Source organism: Bufo bufo, chromosome 2, assembly GCF_905171765.1.
Source record: "Bufo bufo chromosome 2, aBufBuf1.1, whole genome shotgun sequence".
Classification (NCBI taxonomy): domain Eukaryota; kingdom Metazoa; phylum Chordata; class Amphibia; order Anura; family Bufonidae; genus Bufo; species Bufo bufo.
Window position 1 is genome coordinate 731,109,445 of NC_053390.1, and position 22,458 is coordinate 731,131,902.

At 42.9% G+C, this 22,458-nt stretch overlaps 1 protein-coding gene across 1 annotated transcript in view; it reads left to right on the forward strand.

Annotated features, from left to right (window-relative positions):
- Window positions 1-22,458, forward strand: part of CORIN (corin, serine peptidase) — a 498,512-nt gene that overhangs the window by 312,517 nt on the left and 163,537 nt on the right. The window contains exons 5-6 of the mRNA XM_040418907.1: window positions 5,076-5,257; window positions 21,991-22,104. Of these exons, the coding sequence (XP_040274841.1) occupies window positions 5,076-5,257; window positions 21,991-22,104 (296 nt within the window). The remainder of the gene's footprint in view (window positions 1-5,075; window positions 5,258-21,990; window positions 22,105-22,458) is intronic.

Consider the following 22,458-nt stretch of genomic DNA (forward strand, 5'->3'; position numbering starts at 1 on the left):
GGATGTGAACATGCTGGATGTGGAGGTCCTGGGCTGGTGTGGTTACACGTGGTCTGCGTTTGTGAGGCCGGTTGGATGTATTGCCAAATTCTCTGAAACGCCTTTGGAGATGGCTTATGGTAGAGAAATGAACATTCATTGCACAGGCAACAGCTCTGGTAGACATCCCTACAGTCAGCATGCCAACTGCATGCTCCCTCAAACGTTGTGACATCTGTGGCATTGTGCTGTATGATCAAACTGCACATTTCAGAGTGGCCTTTTATTGTGGGCAGTCTAAGGCACACCTGTGCAATATTCATGCTGTCTAATCTGCACCTTGATATGCCACACCTGTGAGGTGGGATGGATTATCTCGGAAAAGTGCTCACTAACACAGATTTAGACAGATTTGTGAACAATATTTGAGAGTAATGGGTCTTTTGTGTATGTAGAAAATGTTTCAGATCTTTGAGTTCAACTCATGCAAAATGGGAGCAAAACTGAAAGTGTTGCATTTATATTTTTGCTCAGTGTATATATACATATATATATATATATATGGCTTGATAATAGTCCCAGCAAGTGGACTGAAACGTCGCAAGGGTGAATAAAGATCCACATTTTTCACCTACGGATGTGCTGCGGTGTCTTTTTTTTATTATATACAGGGAGTGCAGAATTATTAGGCAAGTTGTATTTTTGAGGATTAATTTTATTATTGAACAACAACCATGTTCTCAATGAACCCAAAAAACTCATTAATATCAAAGCTGAATATTTTTGGAAGTAGTTTTTAGTTTGTTTTTAGTTTTAGCTATTTTAGGGGGATATCTGTGTGTGCAGGTGACTATTACTGTGCATAATTATTAGGCAACTTAACAAAAAACAAATATATACCCATTTCAATTATTTATTTTTACCAGTGAAACCAATATATCATCTCAACATTCACAAATATACATTTCTGACATTCAAAAACAAAACAAAAACAAATCAGTGACCAATATAGCCACCTTTCTTTGCAAGGACACTCAAAAGCCTGCCATCCATGGATTCTGTCAGTGTTTTGATCTGTTCACCATCAACATTGCGTGCAGCAGCAACCACAGCCTCCCAGACACTGTTCAGAGAGGTGTACTGTTTTCCCTCCTTGTAAATCTCACATTTGATGATGGACCACAGGTTCTCAATGGGGTTCAGATCAGGTGAACAAGGAGGCCATGTCATTAGATTTTCTTCTTTTATACCCTTTCTTGTCAGCCACGCTGTGGAGTAATTGGACGCGTGTGATGGAGCATTGTCCTGCATGAAAATCATGTTTTTCTTGAAGGATGCAGACTTCTTCCTGTACCACTGCTTAAAGAAGGTGTCTTCCAGAAACTGGCAGTAGGACTGGGAGTTGAGCTTGACTCCATCCTCAACCCGAAAAGGCCCCACAAGCTCATCTTTGATGATACCAGCCCAAACCAGTACTCCACCTCCACCTTGCTGGCGTCTGAGTCGGACTGGAGCTCTCTGCCCTTTACCAATCCAGCCACGGGCCCATCCATCTGGCCCATCAAGACTCACTCTCATTTCATCAGTCCATAAAACCTTAGAAAAATCAGTCTTGAGATATTTCTTGGCCCAGTCTTGACGTTTCAGCTTGTGTGTCTTGTTCAGTGGTGGTCGTCTTTCAGCCTTTCTTACCTTGGCCATGTCTCTGAGTATTGCACACCTTGTGCTTTTGGGCACTCCAGTGATGTTGCAGCTCTGAAATATGGCCAAACTGGTGGCAAGTGGCATCTTGGCAGCTGCACGCTTGACTTTTCTCAGTTCATGGGCAGTTATTTTGCGCCTTGGTTTTTCCACACGCTTCTTGCGACCCTGTTGACTATTTTGAATGAAATGCTTGATTGTTCGATGATCACGCTTCAGAAGCTTTGCAATTTTAAGAGTGCTGCATCCCTCTGCAAGATATCTCACTATTTTTGACTTTTCTGAGCCTGTCAAGTCCTTCTTTTGACCCATTTTGCCAAAGGAAAGGAAGTTGCCTAATAATTATGCACACCTGATATAGGGTGTTGATGTCATTAGACCACACCCCTTCTCATTACAGAGATGCACATCACCTAATATGCTTAATTGGTAGTAGGCTTTCGAGCCTATACAGCTTGGAGTAAGACAACATGCATAAAGAGGATGATGTGGTCAAAATACTCATTTGCCTAATAATTCTGCACATAGTGTATATATATATATATATATATATATATATGAAGAAAAATGGCGGCACTGGCTCAAAGGGAGAGGTACGGGTGCACGAAGAAGGCTCATGCTTGGAGCCGAAACGTTGCACCACCTGGGTGAATAAAGGGTTCACTTGCTTTTACCTACCGGAGTGCCGCTCTTTTTTCTGGATCTAATATATATATATATATATATATATTTATATATATAATTTTATTTTTATCTATATCTATATCTACTGTATATCTATATCTATATATATATATATATATATATATATATATAGCATATACATTTATTATTAGGACCTAAGGAAGGCATGAATTGTCAGAATGTTTATACTGCTCTGAAAAACTGTTTAATTTAGAAAAACAAGCTAGAATTTATAATAGAGGAGATTCCGACTTATTTCCACAAATAAAAAAAAAGAGCTAACGATTGCACATTATCTGTCTTGAAGACAAAAGGAAGACAGTTGTATACAAAATATATTTATTAATAATATTTCAATGCAATAAAAAAATATAATACAATATAAAATTGGTGACAATTCAAGAATAATAATTAATTATATGCAATCAAGAAGACAAAATAACCTATATGATATAGGTATAATCAATAATTAAACTGGTATCTTAGTAATAACAGAAAACAACAGAAAACGAAAAGTTTTCACTTGATTTCTCCCAGCGAACAGATTTTCCTAATTCAAAATTTAATGGTGCATGATGACTTCATCTCATCATGCATGAGTTTTGTTATAACTCTAGATTACAATCCAATTCAAATTAAGCTTCCACCATGTTATGTAATATATATCAATTCAATCAGACCATCTGACTAGAACTACAAGCAGTTCTTTGGAGATAACACAATTGTAGATATATCAATTGTATAGATTTATCTCCCTAGATTAAAAAGGCACAATTGATACTGCAGTTACAATTATCTCAAATGAATCTAGATCCTACAAAGAACAATATTGTCTATTTGAATAAAGTATATATGTGTTTATGGCTAATCAGTTGCCTAATATACAGACAAAATGTATACTAGAATCTGTCTGGAAGAAATCAGCGTCAAGGTTCAAATGTGAAGTAAGATCAGATCCTATTTTCCTTCTGATCTCTCCTCTCTCGTGTGTGTCTTTTTTGTCTTGTTGTGGCTTTCCTGGATTGATCTGATGGATCCCCCTTGCTGTCTCCTGCTAACTTTTATCCCCCCCCCCTGGAAGGTGGGCTTGGTTTGGCCTCCCACGTGACTAATGAGATCATAGTGCATCAATTTGCCACTTCTCTCTTGCTCACCACCACCACCACAAGGGGACACTAGTGTTCTATGTAACAATTTGTGTAATTGCACTTAATTCTTCTATTTTATTTAAATTTTACAAAAAGATTACCTTTGACCAAAATCTTAGACAGAGCTTTAAATAATATAAAAAAGACACTGATGTATACCAACCCGTCAGACATCTTGTCTGCTATAAAATATACAAGTTTTAAACAAACTCTATCTCAAGACACTTAATCTCTTTATCTACACATTCTTTAGACCTGAGGTAATTAGCTCCAACTGTGATTCTTTCACACTTAATAAGATACATCAGTATCCTCCCTAACTATATACTCAATGGATATATAGACTACAGGATTATACTTGACTTCAGTTTTCTAAAATATAAACTTATAAGATAAAGCATATAATATTGCAATGCAATCACATCATAGCTACTACGAATAGTGCAATGAATATTAAAATTATATTGTTTCATTCTTGTAATCTCTCTAAAGGCATGAAACATCTTAATGGTATCTGCCTAACTTCCCCCCAATTTACGACCTGAAAATGTTTATACAAAGATTCTTGAGTTTCATTGCAATTCTATGCAAATCAACTCGCTTTAACCTCAAAAGCATTCAGACAATATGGCTACCATAATGTTCATATACGAATCTGTAATGTGATTTGTATAGGCCTTTACAATATTGATCCCTTTTCTGCTCAATATATCTGACAGAATTTGGTGACAAAATGGATTGTCCAATCATGAGAGTTTATATCTTTGGTGGCGGCAGCACCCAAAAACCCAATTGGATTTTCACTACTACTACTATATATACTACTACTACTACTACTATATATAATTCTAACTCCAAAGGACATCCATTTGGTGTATATCTGTTTGTAAATTACCCCCATAGTGCTTAGGTAATAACTGACATATACAGCCCACATGTGTCACATGGTCTACATGTGTCACATGGTCTATCATGTGAAAGTGGACCATGTGTGTTAGAACACTTTTACACCAAATTATTTTATGCTATTTTTGTGAATGACCCCAAAGAGCCTATATGCGTTACATGGTTAAAACATCCAATAGTTACTAACCCTGATATCCAAAATTTGAAAGGTTACGGAAAAATGTCAGAACCATTTTGTGAGACTGTTAGAATGAAGGATAAAGCCAAGGAATGTTTCTAAAGGGGCTTTCCCAAAAGAAAAACTTATGACCTATTCACTGGATAGATAATAAATGTCTGATTGTTGGGGGCCCCACTGCTCTCTAGAAGAGGGCCCCTGAAACACCATTACTGCAGTAAGGAGGAGATTGAAAGAAGCCACAAATGAGCTTATGTCCATGCAAAGTCTACACTACTGACAGAAACACAACTGCAGTGAAGAGAAATGGGGGCTCACATTATAGTGATTGTGTGGTTCCCTGCCCCAAAGGATCAGACATTTATTACCTACTGTATGTAATTACCTTTAATGACTGAGGTTTAACCAATTATATTTATTTTTTCCTTTACAAATAATTTTATTTAAAGAAGAATCTTTCTCTTTCTTCTGCTCCCCAGTTATCCCTTACTACCATGCAGATCATTTTGTGAGGCTGCTCAAGATGGTTGTGGGCCGGTGTTGGAAATGGTGAATTCCTCTTGGCCGGAGTTCCTGAGATGCTCCCAGTTCCAGAACAAGACAGATAACAGCAATTTGAGTCGTGTCTGCTTCTCACCACAACACGAGAATGGCCGTCAATGTATGTATTGACATGGAGAAATTAATGTTTTAATAACTGAAATATCTTTTTTTTTTAAATGCCCAGATTGGGAGGCAAAAAATGTGACAGAGGAATCACTTGTATAATAGGAGAATGCTAACGTCTTCATCATGATCATTCCTTGGTGTGTGGCCACATTGAAGAAACTTCTGCAGTATTAGGCCCCTTTTACACGGGCGAGTATTCCGCGCGGATGCGATGCGTGAGGTGAACGCATTGCACCCGCACTGAATACCGACCCATTCATTTCTATGGGGCTGTTCAGATGAGCGGTGATTTTCACGCATCACTTATGCGTTGCGTGAAAATCGCAGCATGCTCTATATTGTGCGTTTTCCACGCAACACAGGCCCCATAGAAGTGAATGGGGTTGCGTGAAAATCACAAGCATCCGCAAGCAAGTGCGGATGCGGTGCGATTTTCAATCATGGTTGCTAGGTGACAGTCTATTCACTGTATTATTTTCCCTTATAACATGGTTATAAGGGAAAATAATAGCATTCTGAATACAGAATGCTTAGTAGGTGATCAATTGAGGGTTAAAAAAAAATAAAAAAATTAACTCACCTTCTCCTCTTGTTCGCGTAGTTCCCGGTCTCTTCTTTACTTCTCAAAAGATGAACTATCGGCTAGGACCTGTGGTGACGTCAGATCACATGCTCCAATCACATGGTCCATCACCACGGTGATGTACCATGTGATTGGAGCATGTGATCTGACGTCACCAAAGGTCCTTTAGCCCACAGCTCATCATTAAAGAAGTAAAGAAGAGACCGGGAACTACGCGAACAAGAGGAGAAGGTGAGTTAATTTTATTTTATTTTTTTAACCCTCAATTGATCACCTACTAAGCATTCTGTATTCAGAATGCTATTATTTTCCCTTATAACCATGTTATAAGGGAAAATAATAAAATCTACACAACACCGATCCCAAGCCCGAACTTCTGTGAAGAAGTTCGGGTTCGGGTACCAACCATGCGTGATTTTTCTCACGCGAGTGCAAAACGCATTACAATGTTTTGCACTCGCGCGGAAAAATCGCGGGTGTTCCCGCAACGCACCCACACATTTTCCCGCAACACCCGTGTGAAAGAGGCCTTAGAGAGGTCAGAATTCCAGATTTCTGGAGAGGACGGAACAAGAACTTTTTTTTTTTATTAAATTAATTTGTGTATGCAAGAGTTTAATTAGCATAGACAGTGTGCATTCTATAGGGCATGATAAAGACTACGTTAAAGCTGGTGAGGTTGTAAAATGAGGTTATTTGTGCACATGAGATGGAAACAAGCTTTGGACATGTGGCTGGGAATAAGCTGGGAAGAAGTTGGGGAAGGACCAATGTTTGGAGAGATGTGATATTTTATTCTAATTATGACTTAAATTGTGGACAAATCCGTTCATAAATGCTAGAATGCGGGGACTCACAGGAATGTTGAAAAAGTTAGCTAACATGCATTAATGAGCAGAGCTACAGAGTATATTGCGCTATTAATGAGCAAATTATACCTATAAACCATTAACCAAAGGACTAAATATGAAGTTGAAATACTAAATACAGATATACAAAAATGCAATTTGTTGGTAGTAACAGTAAAATATATATACGTTAATGAGTGGTTGTTACCATTCCTCTTGTCGATGGGGCTCAATTAGTGCTGACTATGGCCGCTTTACCTTCTGTAGGTTTCATTCCTGGTTATGGCTTAAAAATACTGATGCAAAATACTGACCAAATACTACGTGTGAAAGTGGACAATGTTAGAACTCATGCACACGACCTTTGGATGTTTTGCGGTCCGCAAATTGCAGATCCACAAAACACGGATACCGGCCATGTGCATTCTGCATTTTGTGGAATGGCCCTAATAGAACAGTCCAATCCTTGTCCGTAATAGGACATGTTCTAATTTTTTGCAGAATGGCCATGTGGACATACGGACACTAAATGCACATTGAGTCATTTCTGTTTTTTGGCGGCCCCGAAGTGAACGGTTCCGCATACGGGCCACAAAAAAACGGAATTGACAAGGAAAAAAAATATGTTCATGTGCATGAGCCCTTAGGCTGTATAAAGACCCACTACTGATAAGGGGACGAGGTAACTGCAAGTGGTCTATGTCTTACAGATGTAGTAAAGTTAACACTGAACTCAAATTTCTTAACTCATCATGATATCCTGTAACAAAAGTCATTGAAAAGCTATTGAAGATGTCAGCTTAAGGCCCCTTTCACACGGGCGAGTATTCCGCGCGGATGCGATGCGCAAGTTGAATGCATTGCACCCGCACTGAATACCGACCCATTCATTTCTATGGGGCTGTTCACATGAGCGGTGATTTTCACGCATCACTTGTGAGTTGCGTGAAAATCGCAGCATGCTCTATATTCTGCGTTTTTCACGCAACGCAGGCCCCATAGAAGTGAATAGGGTCGCGTGAAAATCGCAAGCATCCGCAAGCAAGTGCGGATGCGGTGCGATTTTCACGCACGGTTGCTAGGAGACAATCGGGATGGAGACCCAATCATTATTATTTTCCCTTATAACAGGGTTTAAGGGAAAATAATAGCATTCTGAATACAGAATGCATAGTAAAATAGCGCTGGAGGGGTTAAAAAAAATAAAAAAATAATTTAACTCACCTTAGTCCACTTGATCGCGATGCCGGCATCTCCTTCTGTCTCCTTTACTGAACAGGACCTGTGGTGACGTCACTCCGGTCATCACATGATCCATCACATGATCTTTTACCATGGTGATGGATCATGTGATGACCGGAGTGACGTCACCACAGGTCCTTTACCTGTAGTGAATGCTCACCATAGGTCCTGTTCAGTTAGGTGAGTTAAATTATTTTCTATTTTTTTTTAACCCCTCCAGCACTATTGTACTATGCATTCTGTATTCAGAGTGCAATTATTTTCCCTTATAACTATGTTATAAGGGGAAATAATACAATCTACAGAACACCGATCTCAAGCCCGAACTTCTGTGAAGAAGTTCGGGTTTGGGTACCAAGCATGCACGATTTTTCTCACGCGAGTGCAAAACGCATTACAATGTTTTGCACTCGCGGGTGTTCCCGTATTGCGGGTGTTCCCGTAACGCACCCGCACATTTTCCCGCAACGCCCGTGTGAAAGAGGCCTAAGTGTACTTTCACACTTGTGTTGTTGGATTCCGGAAGGCAGTTCCGTTGCCGGAACTGCCTGCCGGATCCGGCAATCTGTATGCAAACGGACACCATTTGTAGATGGATCCGGATCCGTCTCACAAATGCATTGCAATACCGGATCCGTCTGTCCAGTTGTTGTCCTGAAAAACGGATCCGGTATTTATCTTTTTAACATTTTTAAAGATCTGCGCATGCTCAGACCGCAAAACCGGATCTGTTTTTCCGTAACACTTGGGGACGGATCCGGCATTAATGCATTTCAATAGAAAATAATGCCGGATCCGGAATTCCCGCAAGTGTTCTGGAATTTTGGACGAAGAAAATACTGCAGCATGCTGCGGTATTTTCTCCGTTCAAAAACCGTACAGTGACTGAACTGAACACATCCTGATGCATACTGAAAGTATTGTTCTCTATTCAGATCACCGCGGATCCGCAAAAAACGGAAGCCGCCCGTGTTGCCTTCCGCAATTTGCGGAAGGAACGGGCGTCAGCAATATATTGCCTATTCTTGTCCGCAAAGCGCGGACAAGAATAAGACATGTTATATTTTTTTAACGGGGCCGCGGAATGGAGCCACGGATGCGGACAGCACACGGAGTGAATGGGTCCGCATCCGAGCTGCCAAAACGGCGGCTCGGATGCGGACCCAAACAACGGTCGTGTGCATGAGGCCTAAAGCTGATCAGTTTTTTTCCGGTATTGAGCCCCTAGGACGGAACTCAATACCGGAAAAGTTTAACGCAAGTGTAAAAGTACCCTAACACAACTAGTTGAGTTAATGTATCTAGTTACGCAGGTGTGTTAACTCTACTACATCTGTATATTCATGTATTTCCAGGAAGAATAATGGAGTAGCAGTACAATGCAAAGTTCTATTAAAAGATGCTCCGCAAATATTTCATTGGAAATACAAGAAATATTGCTTAGGCTGCATGCACACATGTTTTTAGTGACATTTTGTGCACTTTGTGTTTCAATGCTGCTTTTTTTATGTAAAATTATCAGCTCAAGATACTAGCTGCAAGTCTTTAGGAAATATGGAATGCAAGACACACAAGTATTTTTTTTTGCTACAGGTGTTTTTGTTAATTAGGTGCCATTTAATGGGTCTCTCATGTCTTTTGAAAATGCAGCATGGTGCAGCTCTTGGAGCTTTTTCTTGCGTTTTGACGTCTCTACAGGAAAGAAAAATTGCAGAAAAACAATGTGGTTGAGACAGTTGCTGCTAAAACACGCCTCAGTGTTTGTGGCAGTTTTTCTTGCAGTTTTTTGAACCAAAGCAAAAAGTGGATTCAAAAGGAATGGGAAATATAAAGGAAGGACTTCCAAAAAGCAAAAATCCCAGCAGGGAAGATTTACTATTGAAAATGTGCCAACATTTTGGCATTATTGTGCCAAGAAACTGGAGTACATGATGTTGATCCAGGGTTTTAGACATATTTCTAACCTTTTTACGTGTAGTCCAACAAGGGGCATGGCTTAGTGGAATTTGGGCATGAATTTATTTATTGTTGGTGTGTTATTGGAATAGAGCTAAGCCAACTTATAGGTGGTGTAAACTAGACTAGACAGTCAAAAGATGCAACTGATTTATTATGCAGCATCACCCAATATAATAGATCTAGCACAGTTTAAGGCTACATGCACATGACTAGAGTTGAGCGAACACCTGGATGTTCGGGTTCGAGAAGTTCGGCCGAACTTCCCGGGAAATGTTCGGGTTCGGGATCCGAACCCGACCCGAACTTCGTCCCGAACCCGAACCCCATTGAAGTCAATGGGGACCCGAACTTTTTGGCACTAAAAAGGCTGTAAAACAGCCCAGGAAAGGGCTAGAGGGCTGCAAAAGGCAGCAAAATGTAGTTAAATCCCCTGCAAACAAATGTGGATAGGGAAATGAATTAAAATAAAAATAAAATAAATAAAAATTAACCAATATCAATTGGAGAGAGGTCCCATAGCAGAGAATCAGGCTTCATGTCAGCAGAGAATCAGTCTTCATGTCATAGCAGAGAATCATGCTTCACGTCACCCACCACTGGAACAGTCCATTGTCAGATATTTAGGCCCCGGCACCCAGGCAGAGGAGAGAGGTCCCATAACATAGAATCTAGCTTCATGTCAGCAGAGAATCAGTCTTCATGTCATAGCAGAGAATCATGCTTCACGTCACCCAACATTGGAACAGTCCATTGTCATATAATTTAGGCCCCGGCACCCAGACAGAGGAGAGAGGTCCCATAACATAGAATCTGGCTTCATGTCAGCGACTCAGCAGAGAATCAGTCTTCATGTCATAGCAGAGAATCAGGCTTTATGTCACCCACCACTGGAACAGGCCACTGTCAGATATTTTTAGGCCCGCGCACCCAGACAGAGGAGAGAGGTCCCATAACAGAGAATCAGGCTTCATGTCACCCACCACTGGAACAGGCCACTGTCAGATATTTTTAGGCCCCGGCACCCAGACAGAGGAGAGAGGTCCCAAAACAGAGATTCAGGCTTCATGTCAGCAGAGAATCAGTCTTCATGTCATAGCAGAGAATCAGGCTTCATGTCACCCACCACTGGAACAGGCCACTGTCAGAAATTTTTAGGCCCCGGCACCCAGACAGAGGAGAGAGGTCCCATAACAGAGATTCAGGCTTCATGTCAGCAGAGAATCAGTCTTCATGTCATAGCAGAGAATCAGGCTTCATGTCACCCACCACTGGAACAGGCAACTGTCAGATATGTTTAGGCCCCGGCACCCAGGCAGAGGAGAGAGGTCCCATAACATAGAATCTGGCTTCATGTCAGCAGAGAATCAGTCTTCATGTCATAGCAGAGAATCATGCTTCACGTCACCCAACATTGGAACAGTCCATTGTCATATAATTTAGGCCCCGGCACCCAGACAGAGGAGAGAGGTCCCATAACATAGAATCTGGCTTCATGTCAGCGACTCAGCAGAGAATCAGTCTTCATGTCATAGCAGAGAATCAAGCTGTATGTCACCCACCACTGAAACAGGCCACTGTCAGATATTTTTAGGCCCCGGCACCCAGACAGAGGAGAGAGGTCCCATAATAGAGATTCAGGCTTCATGTCAGCAGAGAATCAGTCTTCATGTCATAGCAGAGAATCAGGCTTCACATCACCCACCACTGGAACAGTCCATTGTCACATATTTAGGCCCAGGCCCCCAGGCAGAGGAGAGAGGTCCCATAGCAGAGAATCTGGCTTCATGTCAGCAGAGAATCAGTCTTCATGTCATAGCAGAGAATCAGGCTTCATGTCACCCACCACTGGAACAGGCCACTGTCAGATATTTTTAGGCCCCGGCACCCAGACAGAGGAGAGGTTCATTCAACTTTGGGTTGCCCCGCAATATAATGGTAAAATGAAAATAAAAATAGGATTGAATGAGGAAGTGCCCTGGAGTACAATAATATATGGTTAAGGGGAGGTAGTTAATATCTAATCTGCACAAGGGATGGACAGTTCCTGTGGGATCCATGCCTGGTTCATTTTTATGAACGTCAGCTTGTCCACATTGGCTGTAGACAGGCGGCTGCGTTTGTCTGTAATGACGCCCCCTGCCGTGCTGAATACACGTTCAGACAAAACGCTGGCCGCCGGGCAGGCCAGCACCTCCAAGGCATAAAAGGCTAGCTCTGGCCACGTGGACAATTTGGAGACCCAGAAGTTGAATGGGGCCGAACCATCAGTCAGTACGTGGAGGGGTGTGCACAGGTACTGTTCCACCATGTTAGTGAAATGTTGCCCCCTGCTAACACGTTCCGTATCAGGTGGTGGTGCAGTTAGCTGTGGCGTGGTGACAAAACTTTTTCACATCTCTGCCATGCTAACCCTGCCCTCAGAGGAGCTGGCCGTGATACAGCTGCGTTGGCGACCTCTTGCTCCTCCTCTGCCTTCGCCTTGGGCTTCCACTTGTTCCCCTGTGACATTTTTGGAATGCTCGCAGTAACGCGTCTACCAACGTGCGCTTGTACTCGCGCATCTTCCTATCACGCTCCAGTGCAGGAAGTAAGGTGAGCACATTGTCTTTGTATCGTGGATCCAGCAGGGTGGCAACCCAGTAGTTCGCACACGTTAAAATGTGGGCAACTCTGCTGTCGTTGCGCAGGCACTGCAGCATGTAGTCGCTCATGTGTGCCAGGCTGCCCAGAGGTAAGGACAAGCTGTCCTCTGTGGGAGGCGTATCATCATCGTCCTGCGTTTCCCCCCAGCCACGCACCAGTGATGGGCCCGAGCTGCGTTGGGTGCCACCCTGCTGTGAACATGCTTCATCCTCATCCTCCTCCACCTCCTCCTCATCCTCGTCCTCCTCGTCCTCCAGTAGTGGGCCCTGTCTGGCCACATTTGTACCTGGCTTCTGCTGTTGCAAAAAACCTCCCTCTGAGTCACTTCAAAGAAACTGGCCTGAAAGTGCTCAAAATTACCCCTCTTCCTCCTTCTCCTCCTCCTGGGCCACCTCCTCTTCCATCATCGCCCTAAGTGTTTTCTCAAGCAGACATAGAAGTGGTATTGTAACGCTGATAACGGCGTCATCGCCACTGGCCATGTTGGTGGAGTACTCGAAACAGCGCAACAGGGCACACAGGTCTCGCATGGAAGCCCAGTCATTGGTGGTGAAGTGGTGCTGTTCCGCAGTGCGACTGACCCATGCGTGGTGCAGCTGAAACTCCACTATGGCCTGCTGCTGCTCGCACAGTCTGTCCAGCATGTGCAATGTGGAGTTCCACCTGGTGGGCACGTCGCATATGAGGCGGTGAGCGGGAAGGCCGAAGTTACGCTGTAGCGCAGACAGGCGAGCAGCGGCAGGATGTGAACGCCGGAAGCGCGAACAGACGGCCCGCACTTTATGCAGCAGCTCTGACATGTCGGGGTAGTTGCGAATGAACTTCTGCACCACCAAATTCAGCACATGCGCCAGGCAAGGGATGTGCGTCAAATCGGCTAGTCCCAGAGCTGCAACGAGATTTCGCCCATTATCGCACACCACCAGGCCGGGCTTGAGGCTCACCGGCAGCAACCACTCGTCGGTCTGTTGTTCTATACCCCGCCACAACTCCTGTGCGGTGTGGGGCCTGTCCCCCAAACATATGAGTTTCAGAACGGCCTGCTGACGTTTACCCCGGGCTGTGCTGAAGTTGGTGGTGAAGGTGTGTGGCTGACTGGATGAGCAGGTGGAAGAAGAGGAGGAGGAAGCTGAGTAGGAGGAGGAGGAGACAGGAGGCAAAGAATGTTGCCCTGCGATCCTTGGCGGCGGAAGGTCGTGCTCCAAACAGCTCTCCGCCTGGGGCCCAGCCGCCACTACATTTACCCAGTGTGCAGTTAGGGAGATATAGCGTCCCTGTCCGTGCTTACTGGTCCACGTATCTGTGGTTAGGTGGACCTTGCCACAGATGGCGTTGCGCAGTGCACACTTGATTTTATCGGATACTTGGTTGTGCAGGTAAGGCACGGCTCTCTTGGAGAAGTAGTGTCGGCTGGGAACAACATACTGTGGAACAGCAAGCGACATGAGCTGTTTGAAGCTGTCTGTGTCCACCAGCCTAAATGACAGCATTTCATAGGCTAGTAGTTTAGAAATGCTGGCATTCAGGGCCAGGGATCGAGGGTGGCTAGGTGGGAATTTACGCTTTCTCTCAAATGTTTGTGAGATGGAGAGCTGAACGCTGCCGTGTGACATGGTTGAGATGCTTGGTGACGCAGGTGGTGGTGTTGGTGGTACATCCCATGTTTGCTGGGCGGCAGGTGCCAACGTTCCTCCAGAGGCGGAGGAAGAGGCCGAGGCGGCGGCAGCAGCAGAAGAGGCCGAGGCGGCAGCAGCAGAAGAGGTAGCAGGGGGAGCCTGAGTGACTTCCTTGTTTTTAAGGTGTTTACTCCACTGCAGTTCATGCTTTGCATGCAGGTGCCTGGTCATGCAGGTTGTGTTAAGGTTCAGAACGTTAATGCCTCGCTTCAGGCTCTGATGGCACAGCGTGCAAACCACTCGGGTCTTGTCGTCAGCACATTGTTTGAAGAAGTGCCATGCCAGGGAACTCCTTGAAGCTGCCTTTGGGGTGCTCGGTCCCAGATGGCGGCGGTCAGTAGCAGGCGGAGTCTCTTGGCGGCGGGTGTTCTGCTTTTGCCCACTGCTCCCTCTTTATCTTTTGCTACGCTGTTGGCTCGGTCTCACCACTGCCTCTTCCTCCGAACTGTGAAAGTCAGTGGCACTACCTTCATTCCATGTGGGGTCTAGGACCTCATCGTCCCCTGAATCGTTTTCCACCCAGTCTTGATCCCTGACCTCCTGTTCAGTCTGCACACTGCAGAAAGACGCAGCAGTTGGCACCTGTGTTTCGTCATCGGGAGTTGCGGCGGGCGGTTGGAGGTGCCATCGGGTCACCATGCGGCAGTAATGGGGACCCGATGGCATGGAAGGCAGCGCAATGCCTTCTTAGAAATCAGCGCTGCCTTCCGGTGAAGAGCCTGTGAGATCCAGCCCCCCTCAATGTGTCAAGGGTTAGTAGGTATGTGCACATCCTTTTTTTTGCGTCCAGTTTGCTTATCATGTGGTTTTATTGAAAACTTTCAAAGCTGACATACCAATTTCGCCTGTAAATTCAAAATGAAGAACAGAAATGATAATCAGCCATAGAAAACTAAAGAATGCCTAAATAAAACTCTGCCGAGCCTTGGCTTTGTTTAAACTGGAATTAAAGATCCATTTGGCAGAAACTTGTAACTGTATTAATACAAGATGTCAAATGTTAAGTGAGGAGTGAAAGGATATACATAGTACATGCTACAAAGATATCATCATAGGGCAAAGCAAAAGTCACTCTGGTTTATAAACATTTGTTCTAATTTTCATTAGATGACCATAAAAGTAGAGTCTGTCATCCGTGTATCGCTGGCATCCAACATATTCTGTGACCTTTTACCCTCTCCAAAACTACATTGAGTTTGGATAGAGTTTAATTTGGCAGTTGATTAATAATCTACTTATACTATTAATTTTACTATTTGATGTCAAATATTATAGGTCAGGCATGCTCAACCTGCGGCCCTCCAGCTGTTGTAAAACTACAACTCCCATCATGCCCTGCTGTATGCTGATAGCTGTAGGCTGTCCAGGCATGCTGGGAGTTGTAGTTTTGCAACAGCTGGAGGGCCGCAGTTTTAGGTCATTTATTCCAAAAGAAAAAAAAAAAATTTATTCATCATCTGATGGTGAATTGTTAAAAACTAATTTAATCTGTTACATCTATTTTTGAGAAACCTTGAGGACAATCAATGTGGCGCAATTACAACTCACAAGGTTGTCATCTATGACCAGATGTTAGCTGCAAGTTAACAAAAAAGTATAAACTGATCTACAGACTGCGTTTTTGTTCTATTTTTTTTCAACTCAGTTGCACTTAGGTGTGGTGTTATTTTAATGCATTTTCCCATAATCTTCCCCATAAGACTTGAAATACACATGAATAAATACATTTAAAAAATGTATGAATAATGGAAACGCCACACCCATAAAACACTTGTTAAAAAAAACACATGATGGCTTTTTTACAAGTAAAAAAAAATACATCACAAAAAACTGAAACTGAAGAAAGCCTTTGTAATGCTGCCCTATGTGTATGACCACAAGGCAGAAAATACACGTCTGAAAAATTTGACATATATTTGCCATGGAATCCACAGCAGAAATCTAAGGCTGACCCTCCAATTTCTTCTGCGGATTATCAATTAACATGCTATGGATCCACCCATGGATTTAGCCCCATTCAATGGGACTCTTCCACAAGTGGAAACAGTGCCAAGACTGAACACGCTCATTCTTTTTTTTTACCACAATGAGAATTCCTAATTCCCATTTTAAAGGGGTTTGAGATTTAAAACTGATGACCTGTCCTTTGGATAAGTCATTGTATCTGATCTACAGGGAGTGCAGAATTATTAGGCAAGTTGTATTTTTGAGGATTAATTTTATTATTGAACAACAACCATGTTCTCAATGAACCCAAAAAACTCATTAATATCAAAGCTGAATATTTTTGGAAGTAGTTTTTAGTTTGTTTTTAGTTTTAGCTATTTTAGGGGGATATCTGTGTGTGCAGGTGACTATTACTGTGCATAATTATTAGGCAACTTAACAAAAAACAAATATATACCCATTTCAATTATTTATTTTTACCAGTGAAACCAATATAACATATCAACATTCACAAATATACATTTCTGACATTTAAAAACAAAACAAAAACAAATCAGTGACCAATATAGCCACCTTTCTTTGCAAGGACACTCAAAAGCCTGCCATCCATGGATTCTGTCAGTGTTTTGATCTGTTCACCATCAACATTGCGTGCAGCAGCAACCACAGCCTCCCAGACACTGTTCAGAGAGGTGTACTGTTTTCCCTCCTTGTAAATCTCACATTTGATGATGGACCACAGGTTCTCAATGGGGTTCAGATCAGGTGAACAAGGAGGCCATGTCATTAGATTTTCTTCTTTTATACCCTTTCTTGCCAGCCACGCTGTGGAGTACTTGGACGCGTGTGATGGAGCATTGTCCTGCATGAAAATCATGTTTTTCTTGAAGGATGCAGACTTCTTCCTGTACCACTGCTTGAAGAAGGTGTCTTCCAGAAACTGGCAGTAGGACTGGGAGTTGAGCTTGACTCCATCCTCAACCCGAAAAGGCCCCACAAGCTCATCTTTGATGATACCAGCCCAAACCAGTACTCCACCTCCACCTTGCTGGCGTCTGAGTCGGACTGGAGCTCTCTGCCCTTTACCAATCCAGCCACGGGCCCATCCATCTGGCCCATCAAGACTCACTCTCATTTCATCAGTCCATAAAACCTTAGAAAAATCAGTCTTGAGATATTTCTTGGCCCAGTCTTGACGTTTCAGCTTGTGTGTCTTGTTCAGTGGTGGTCGTCTTTCAGCCTTTCTTACCTTGGCCATGTCTCTGAGTATTGCACACCTTGTGCTTTAGGGCACTCCAGTGATGTTGCAGCTCTGAAATATGGCCAAACTGGTGGCAAGTGGCATCTTGGCAGCTGCACGCTTGACTTTTCTCAGTTCATGGGCAGTTATTTTGCTCCTTGGTTTTTCCACACGCTTCTTGCGACCCTGTTGACTATTTTGAATGAAACGCTTGATTGTTCGATGATCACGCTTCAGAAGCTTTGCAATTTTAAGAGTGCTGCATCCCTCTGCAAGATATCTCACTATTTTTGACTTTTCTGAGCCTGTCAAGTCCTTCTTTTGACCCATTTTGCCAAAGGAAAGGAGGTTGCCTAATAATTATGCACACCTAATATAGGGTGTTGATGTCATTAGACCACACCCCTTCTCATTACAGAGATGCACATCACCTAATATGCTTAATTAGTAGTAGGCTTTCGAGCCTATACAGCTTGGAGTAAGACAACATGCATAAAGAGGATGATGTGGTCAAAATACTCATTTGCCTAATAATTCTGCACTCCCTGTATATTAAGCACAGCCACTATCAAATGTATGGTGCTGTGTCTGGTAAACAGCTGATCATGGGGGTGCTGAGTGTTGGACCCCCACCAATGAGATACTGATGAACTATCCTGAAGGACAGGTCATCAGGATTAGTCGCTCGGAAAATCCCTTTAAGCCATGAGCAGCAGGACCGGTGCAAGGATTTTTGCCAACACAAGCGAAGCTACATTTTGGCCCCCCCCCCCCCCCCACAGCTCACCTGGCCCTGGACCTGTCTGCAGCAGCTGGCTTTTCCTCTGTGTGGTCCTGGTATCTTCTCTCTGCTTCAGACAATCGCTGGTTTAAGGACCATATTTTTCGCCCTCTAAGACGCACCTAGGATTTAGAGGAGGATAATAAGAAAAAAATATTTTCCATTGCACCTCAGGTCAGACCAGCAATCAGACCCCCAATGCTAATCAGACCTCAGATCAGCCCCCATGTCAGCTGCCATGCCCCCATGTCAGCCGCAATGCCCCCATGTCAGCCACCATGCCCCCATGTCAGCCACTATGCCCCCATGTCAGCCATCATGCCCCCAAAAATATAACTTACCTCTCCTGCTCCTGGACGCCGCCCCTCCTCACCACCAGCACTCTCTCTCTTCTTCCTGGTTCTCGGCTGTCAGCTGTGAAGGCTGCGCACAGTGAGATCACATGGTGCGCATCCCTGCACAGCAGACAGCCGAGCAGAGGACCAGGAAGCGGTGAGTACAGATCCTTCACCACTTCCCGGTCCTCTGGTACTAATGAAGCGCTTCCAAATTGGAAGCGCTTCATTAGTATTCGCCCCATAAGACCCAGGGTAAAAAATACGGGGTATTTTAAAAAAAAAGTTTCATTTTTCCGCCCCCCGTCTCTGCGCCCTAATGCAGCCGCTTGGTCAGCCTTATTATAGCACCGGCCCTGATGAGCAGTAACTCCCATGCATTTTTTTGGGCACCAATTTTTGGAACTTTTAAACTATGCCTGCATCTTTACATACATGTATTTGGTAGCTTTCCTTTGGTCACATATTTTTGTAATGTGTTTTTTTCTTCTTCGAGCGACTGTAGCAACTGGATATCGAACAAATTCCAAACTTTATATATTTTAATTATGTTCAAATGAGTTTTGTTATCACATCATTTTTAGTTTTCATCTTCCATACATTTACCATTTATTCTGTATGTTAATCAGTAGTACATCCATGATCTGCTGCCTCCCATGTCAGTTATCTCCCAGCTAGGACGTTGCTCGGAAAATGCCATTTGATTCTTAGATTGACAACAGAGGAAACTCAAGCCACTGCCATGGAATCCGGCCAGTGGAGACATTGGAGAGTTCACTTCTTCATTTTCTTTTCACATGTTCTGAGATTCCTGTTTTTACATCCAGATTTCATTCTACAGATGCCATTACCGATCGTATCAAGTTTACTATTTAAAAAGTGTGAAGAATTGATGGCCTCAAGTAGCAAATGGTTTTGCTAAGTTATGTTGCTTTGAGAACGACCCCTTCTCCTGTTGTTCCATTTGCCTGCTAATGTTTTCATGTTTTGCATCTGGCAGAGGACTATGCACACAGTATGGCCTTATTAGAATTCCTTATAAATACTTACTTTCCTCCAAAGAAGAAGGTGCCAGATCTTCCAAGCACTGTTGATATTCAACTTTTTGGGACATGGATATTAAAAAGACTAAAAACAAATCTATAATCTATTAATATCCTGTAGAAATGATTGCACTAAACATTGGAAGCAGAACTCTTATGGTAGTCTTGATGTTCAAAAATAAAATATCCAACATGGTCGATTGCCTTTTCCTGAAGGCACTACTAATGATTTTCAAAAGAATTGAACACATGGTCGAGCTAAGCTGGTTGACTAAATGTGGGCTTTTCTGGGTTTGCCTTGTTCGGAGTGCTCTCTGCGTCAGAACAGTACCCACGCATTTCAGTGGTTCCAGGTCTACTCCTTGGCATCAAGGTCAGTCAGCCTGCTGGTAGATCTGGAATGTCTAAGGAAAACATTGCAATATTGCCTGAGAAACATCTTGGTATGTTGACTGCTTTGAATTCTCAATGAATACCAGCCTTAAATCTTTATTTTCAAAGCAAGAGCAATGAAGGAAGCGTGAAAAGGATGGACACAGCTGTTATAGTCACAAGGCTGCACACATGGCTACCTCTAAACACAGTCTAAGGGACCAAATTGCCTCCTCCATTATCTGAATCAAGATGTCAAATGACAAACAAGGCTAACAAGTACCAGCCAAGATCAGGAGCTGCTGGAAGGGCATTATAACTTTGTAAAAACAATATAACCTTGCTGTCCTCTCACAATTCTTGGTGAAAGTCCTTGGAAAGTTCTGCAAAGGTTTCCTTGACTTTCATTTGAGGAATTAATATTATCGAGATTCCTATTTAACTTTATCATTGACAAAAGACTTTCAGCAGCTGTTCAACGTGCTGGAGTCCTGTGTTTCTTCACTTACAGTGATTAATAGGCAGCAGTGCCATGCTTTACTGAAGCATGGCATCTATTTGTAACTTAGGCTACTTTCACACTAGTGTTTTAGTTTTCCAGTATTGAGATCCGTCATAGGGGCTCAATACCGGGAAAAAATGCGTTGCGTTCCCATACCAGAGAACAAACCGCAACATGTTGCAGTTTGATTTCCGTCCTGGGATGCGGATCAAGACGGATCTGGCATTACCCACAATGCAAGTCAATGGGGACGGACCCTTTTTTTCGGCCACAATCTGCCACAATAGAAAATGGATCTGTCCTCCATTGACTTTCAGTGGAGTTCATGAAGGATCCGTCTTGGCAATGTTAAAGATAATACAACCGGATCTGTTCATAATGGATGCAGGCGGTTGTATTATCAGTAACGGAAGCGTTTTTGCTGAACCCTGCCGGATCCAGTAAAAACGCTAGTGTGAAAGTAGCCTTACAATCAATGTGGGATTTTAAAAGGGTTGAAAATGTCAAAGGTTTTGTGGGACATTGCAGATAAGCCCCATTATTTTTAAAGGCTGTGGGCACCTTCAATGCAATTTTTATGACAGCGTTTTACTCATTTTAGGCTAAAAATAATATTTTGATTGGTCTTTATTAAAAATTTTCAGCAATTTTTGTGACATGCAGTTAAAATCAGTCTATTTGCAGACTGTCCCTCCTGAGTTCTGTCAGCTGATGGCTCATGTGAAGCCTTATCTCAAATCTTTTGACCTTATAAATCCTTATAGCTAAACTCTTAAATGAGTGTTTGTGAGTCTAGGAGATCAGAGATAAGGCTTCACATGAGACATCAGCTGACGGAACTCAGGAGGGACAATCTGCAAATAAACTGATTTTTAACTAAATGGATTACAAAAACTGCTAAAAAAAATTAATAAAGACCAAATGAAAAAAAAAATTTTAGCCCAAAAATGAGTAAAATGCAATAATAAAAATTGCCCCTAAAGTGTCCATAGCCTTTAATAGTGCTGAGCTGCAATACTAAGCACAACCCATGGACAGGTGTGGCGTTGAATGGGGAAGAAAGCAGCCATGTTCTTCTAATCCTGGACAACCTTTATAAGGGATCTATTGCATTCCCAATATAATAACAACTCTGTAGCATCTATTCTTATGACTATGTTTTGCCGTTGCTTTGTTATTCCATCTATAATCTTATAAATTAATTGCCAACAGTCTGTAACAAAGGTCCAGATGGGTGTTACCAATTGGTTCTGTTTCCCTGTACAATATGACATTATCCAATCAGCTCTTGCAGTGTCAGGCTGTGCAGGGACACACCACCAACTGTGAACAGCCAAGGGAACATTCTTTGCAGACTGTTGGCAATTCATTCATACATTAGTTGTAACCATAATAGAAAAATGGCCCATCTGGAGTTATAAAAATAAATGCTCCAGAATTTTTATTAAATGGGCAATGCTTGTAGTTACTGAAACATACAAGTCAGGAGAGGCAATAGTTATAGATGGATGATGCATCCTGTTTCATTTATTTTTACTTTATCTTACTTTTTAGCATTGTGTGGGGAACAAGACAGCTTTTTCTGCAGTAATGGAGTCTGCATAGCCAAGAAACTTACGTGCAACGGATACAATGACTGCGATGACTGGAGCGACGAGGTACATTGCAGTAAGTCATCCTTGTTCATACTGGTATCCCAGCCACATCACCCAGGAGTTAAAGGGAACCTGTCACCTAGAAAATGCATATGAAACAGCCAGCAGTACCTTATTGCAGCCTGTAGCATGACTATAAAGGTGTCTGTGTCTTTTCTGTACAATGCGCCAAAAGTCTTAAATTTTTTTTTTGTTCAACTGGCCACGCTATGTAAACGATAGTCTTAAAGTCAAGGGGGCAACGGCTTTCTCGCCTGAAGTCAAGCGTGCCCCGCCCCATTGCCCGCCCCTTATATTTGATTGATCGGTTGTCCAATTCCTTCACTGCTGGTCGCTTAAGCGTAGTCTCACACAAGCGCAAGCGCAA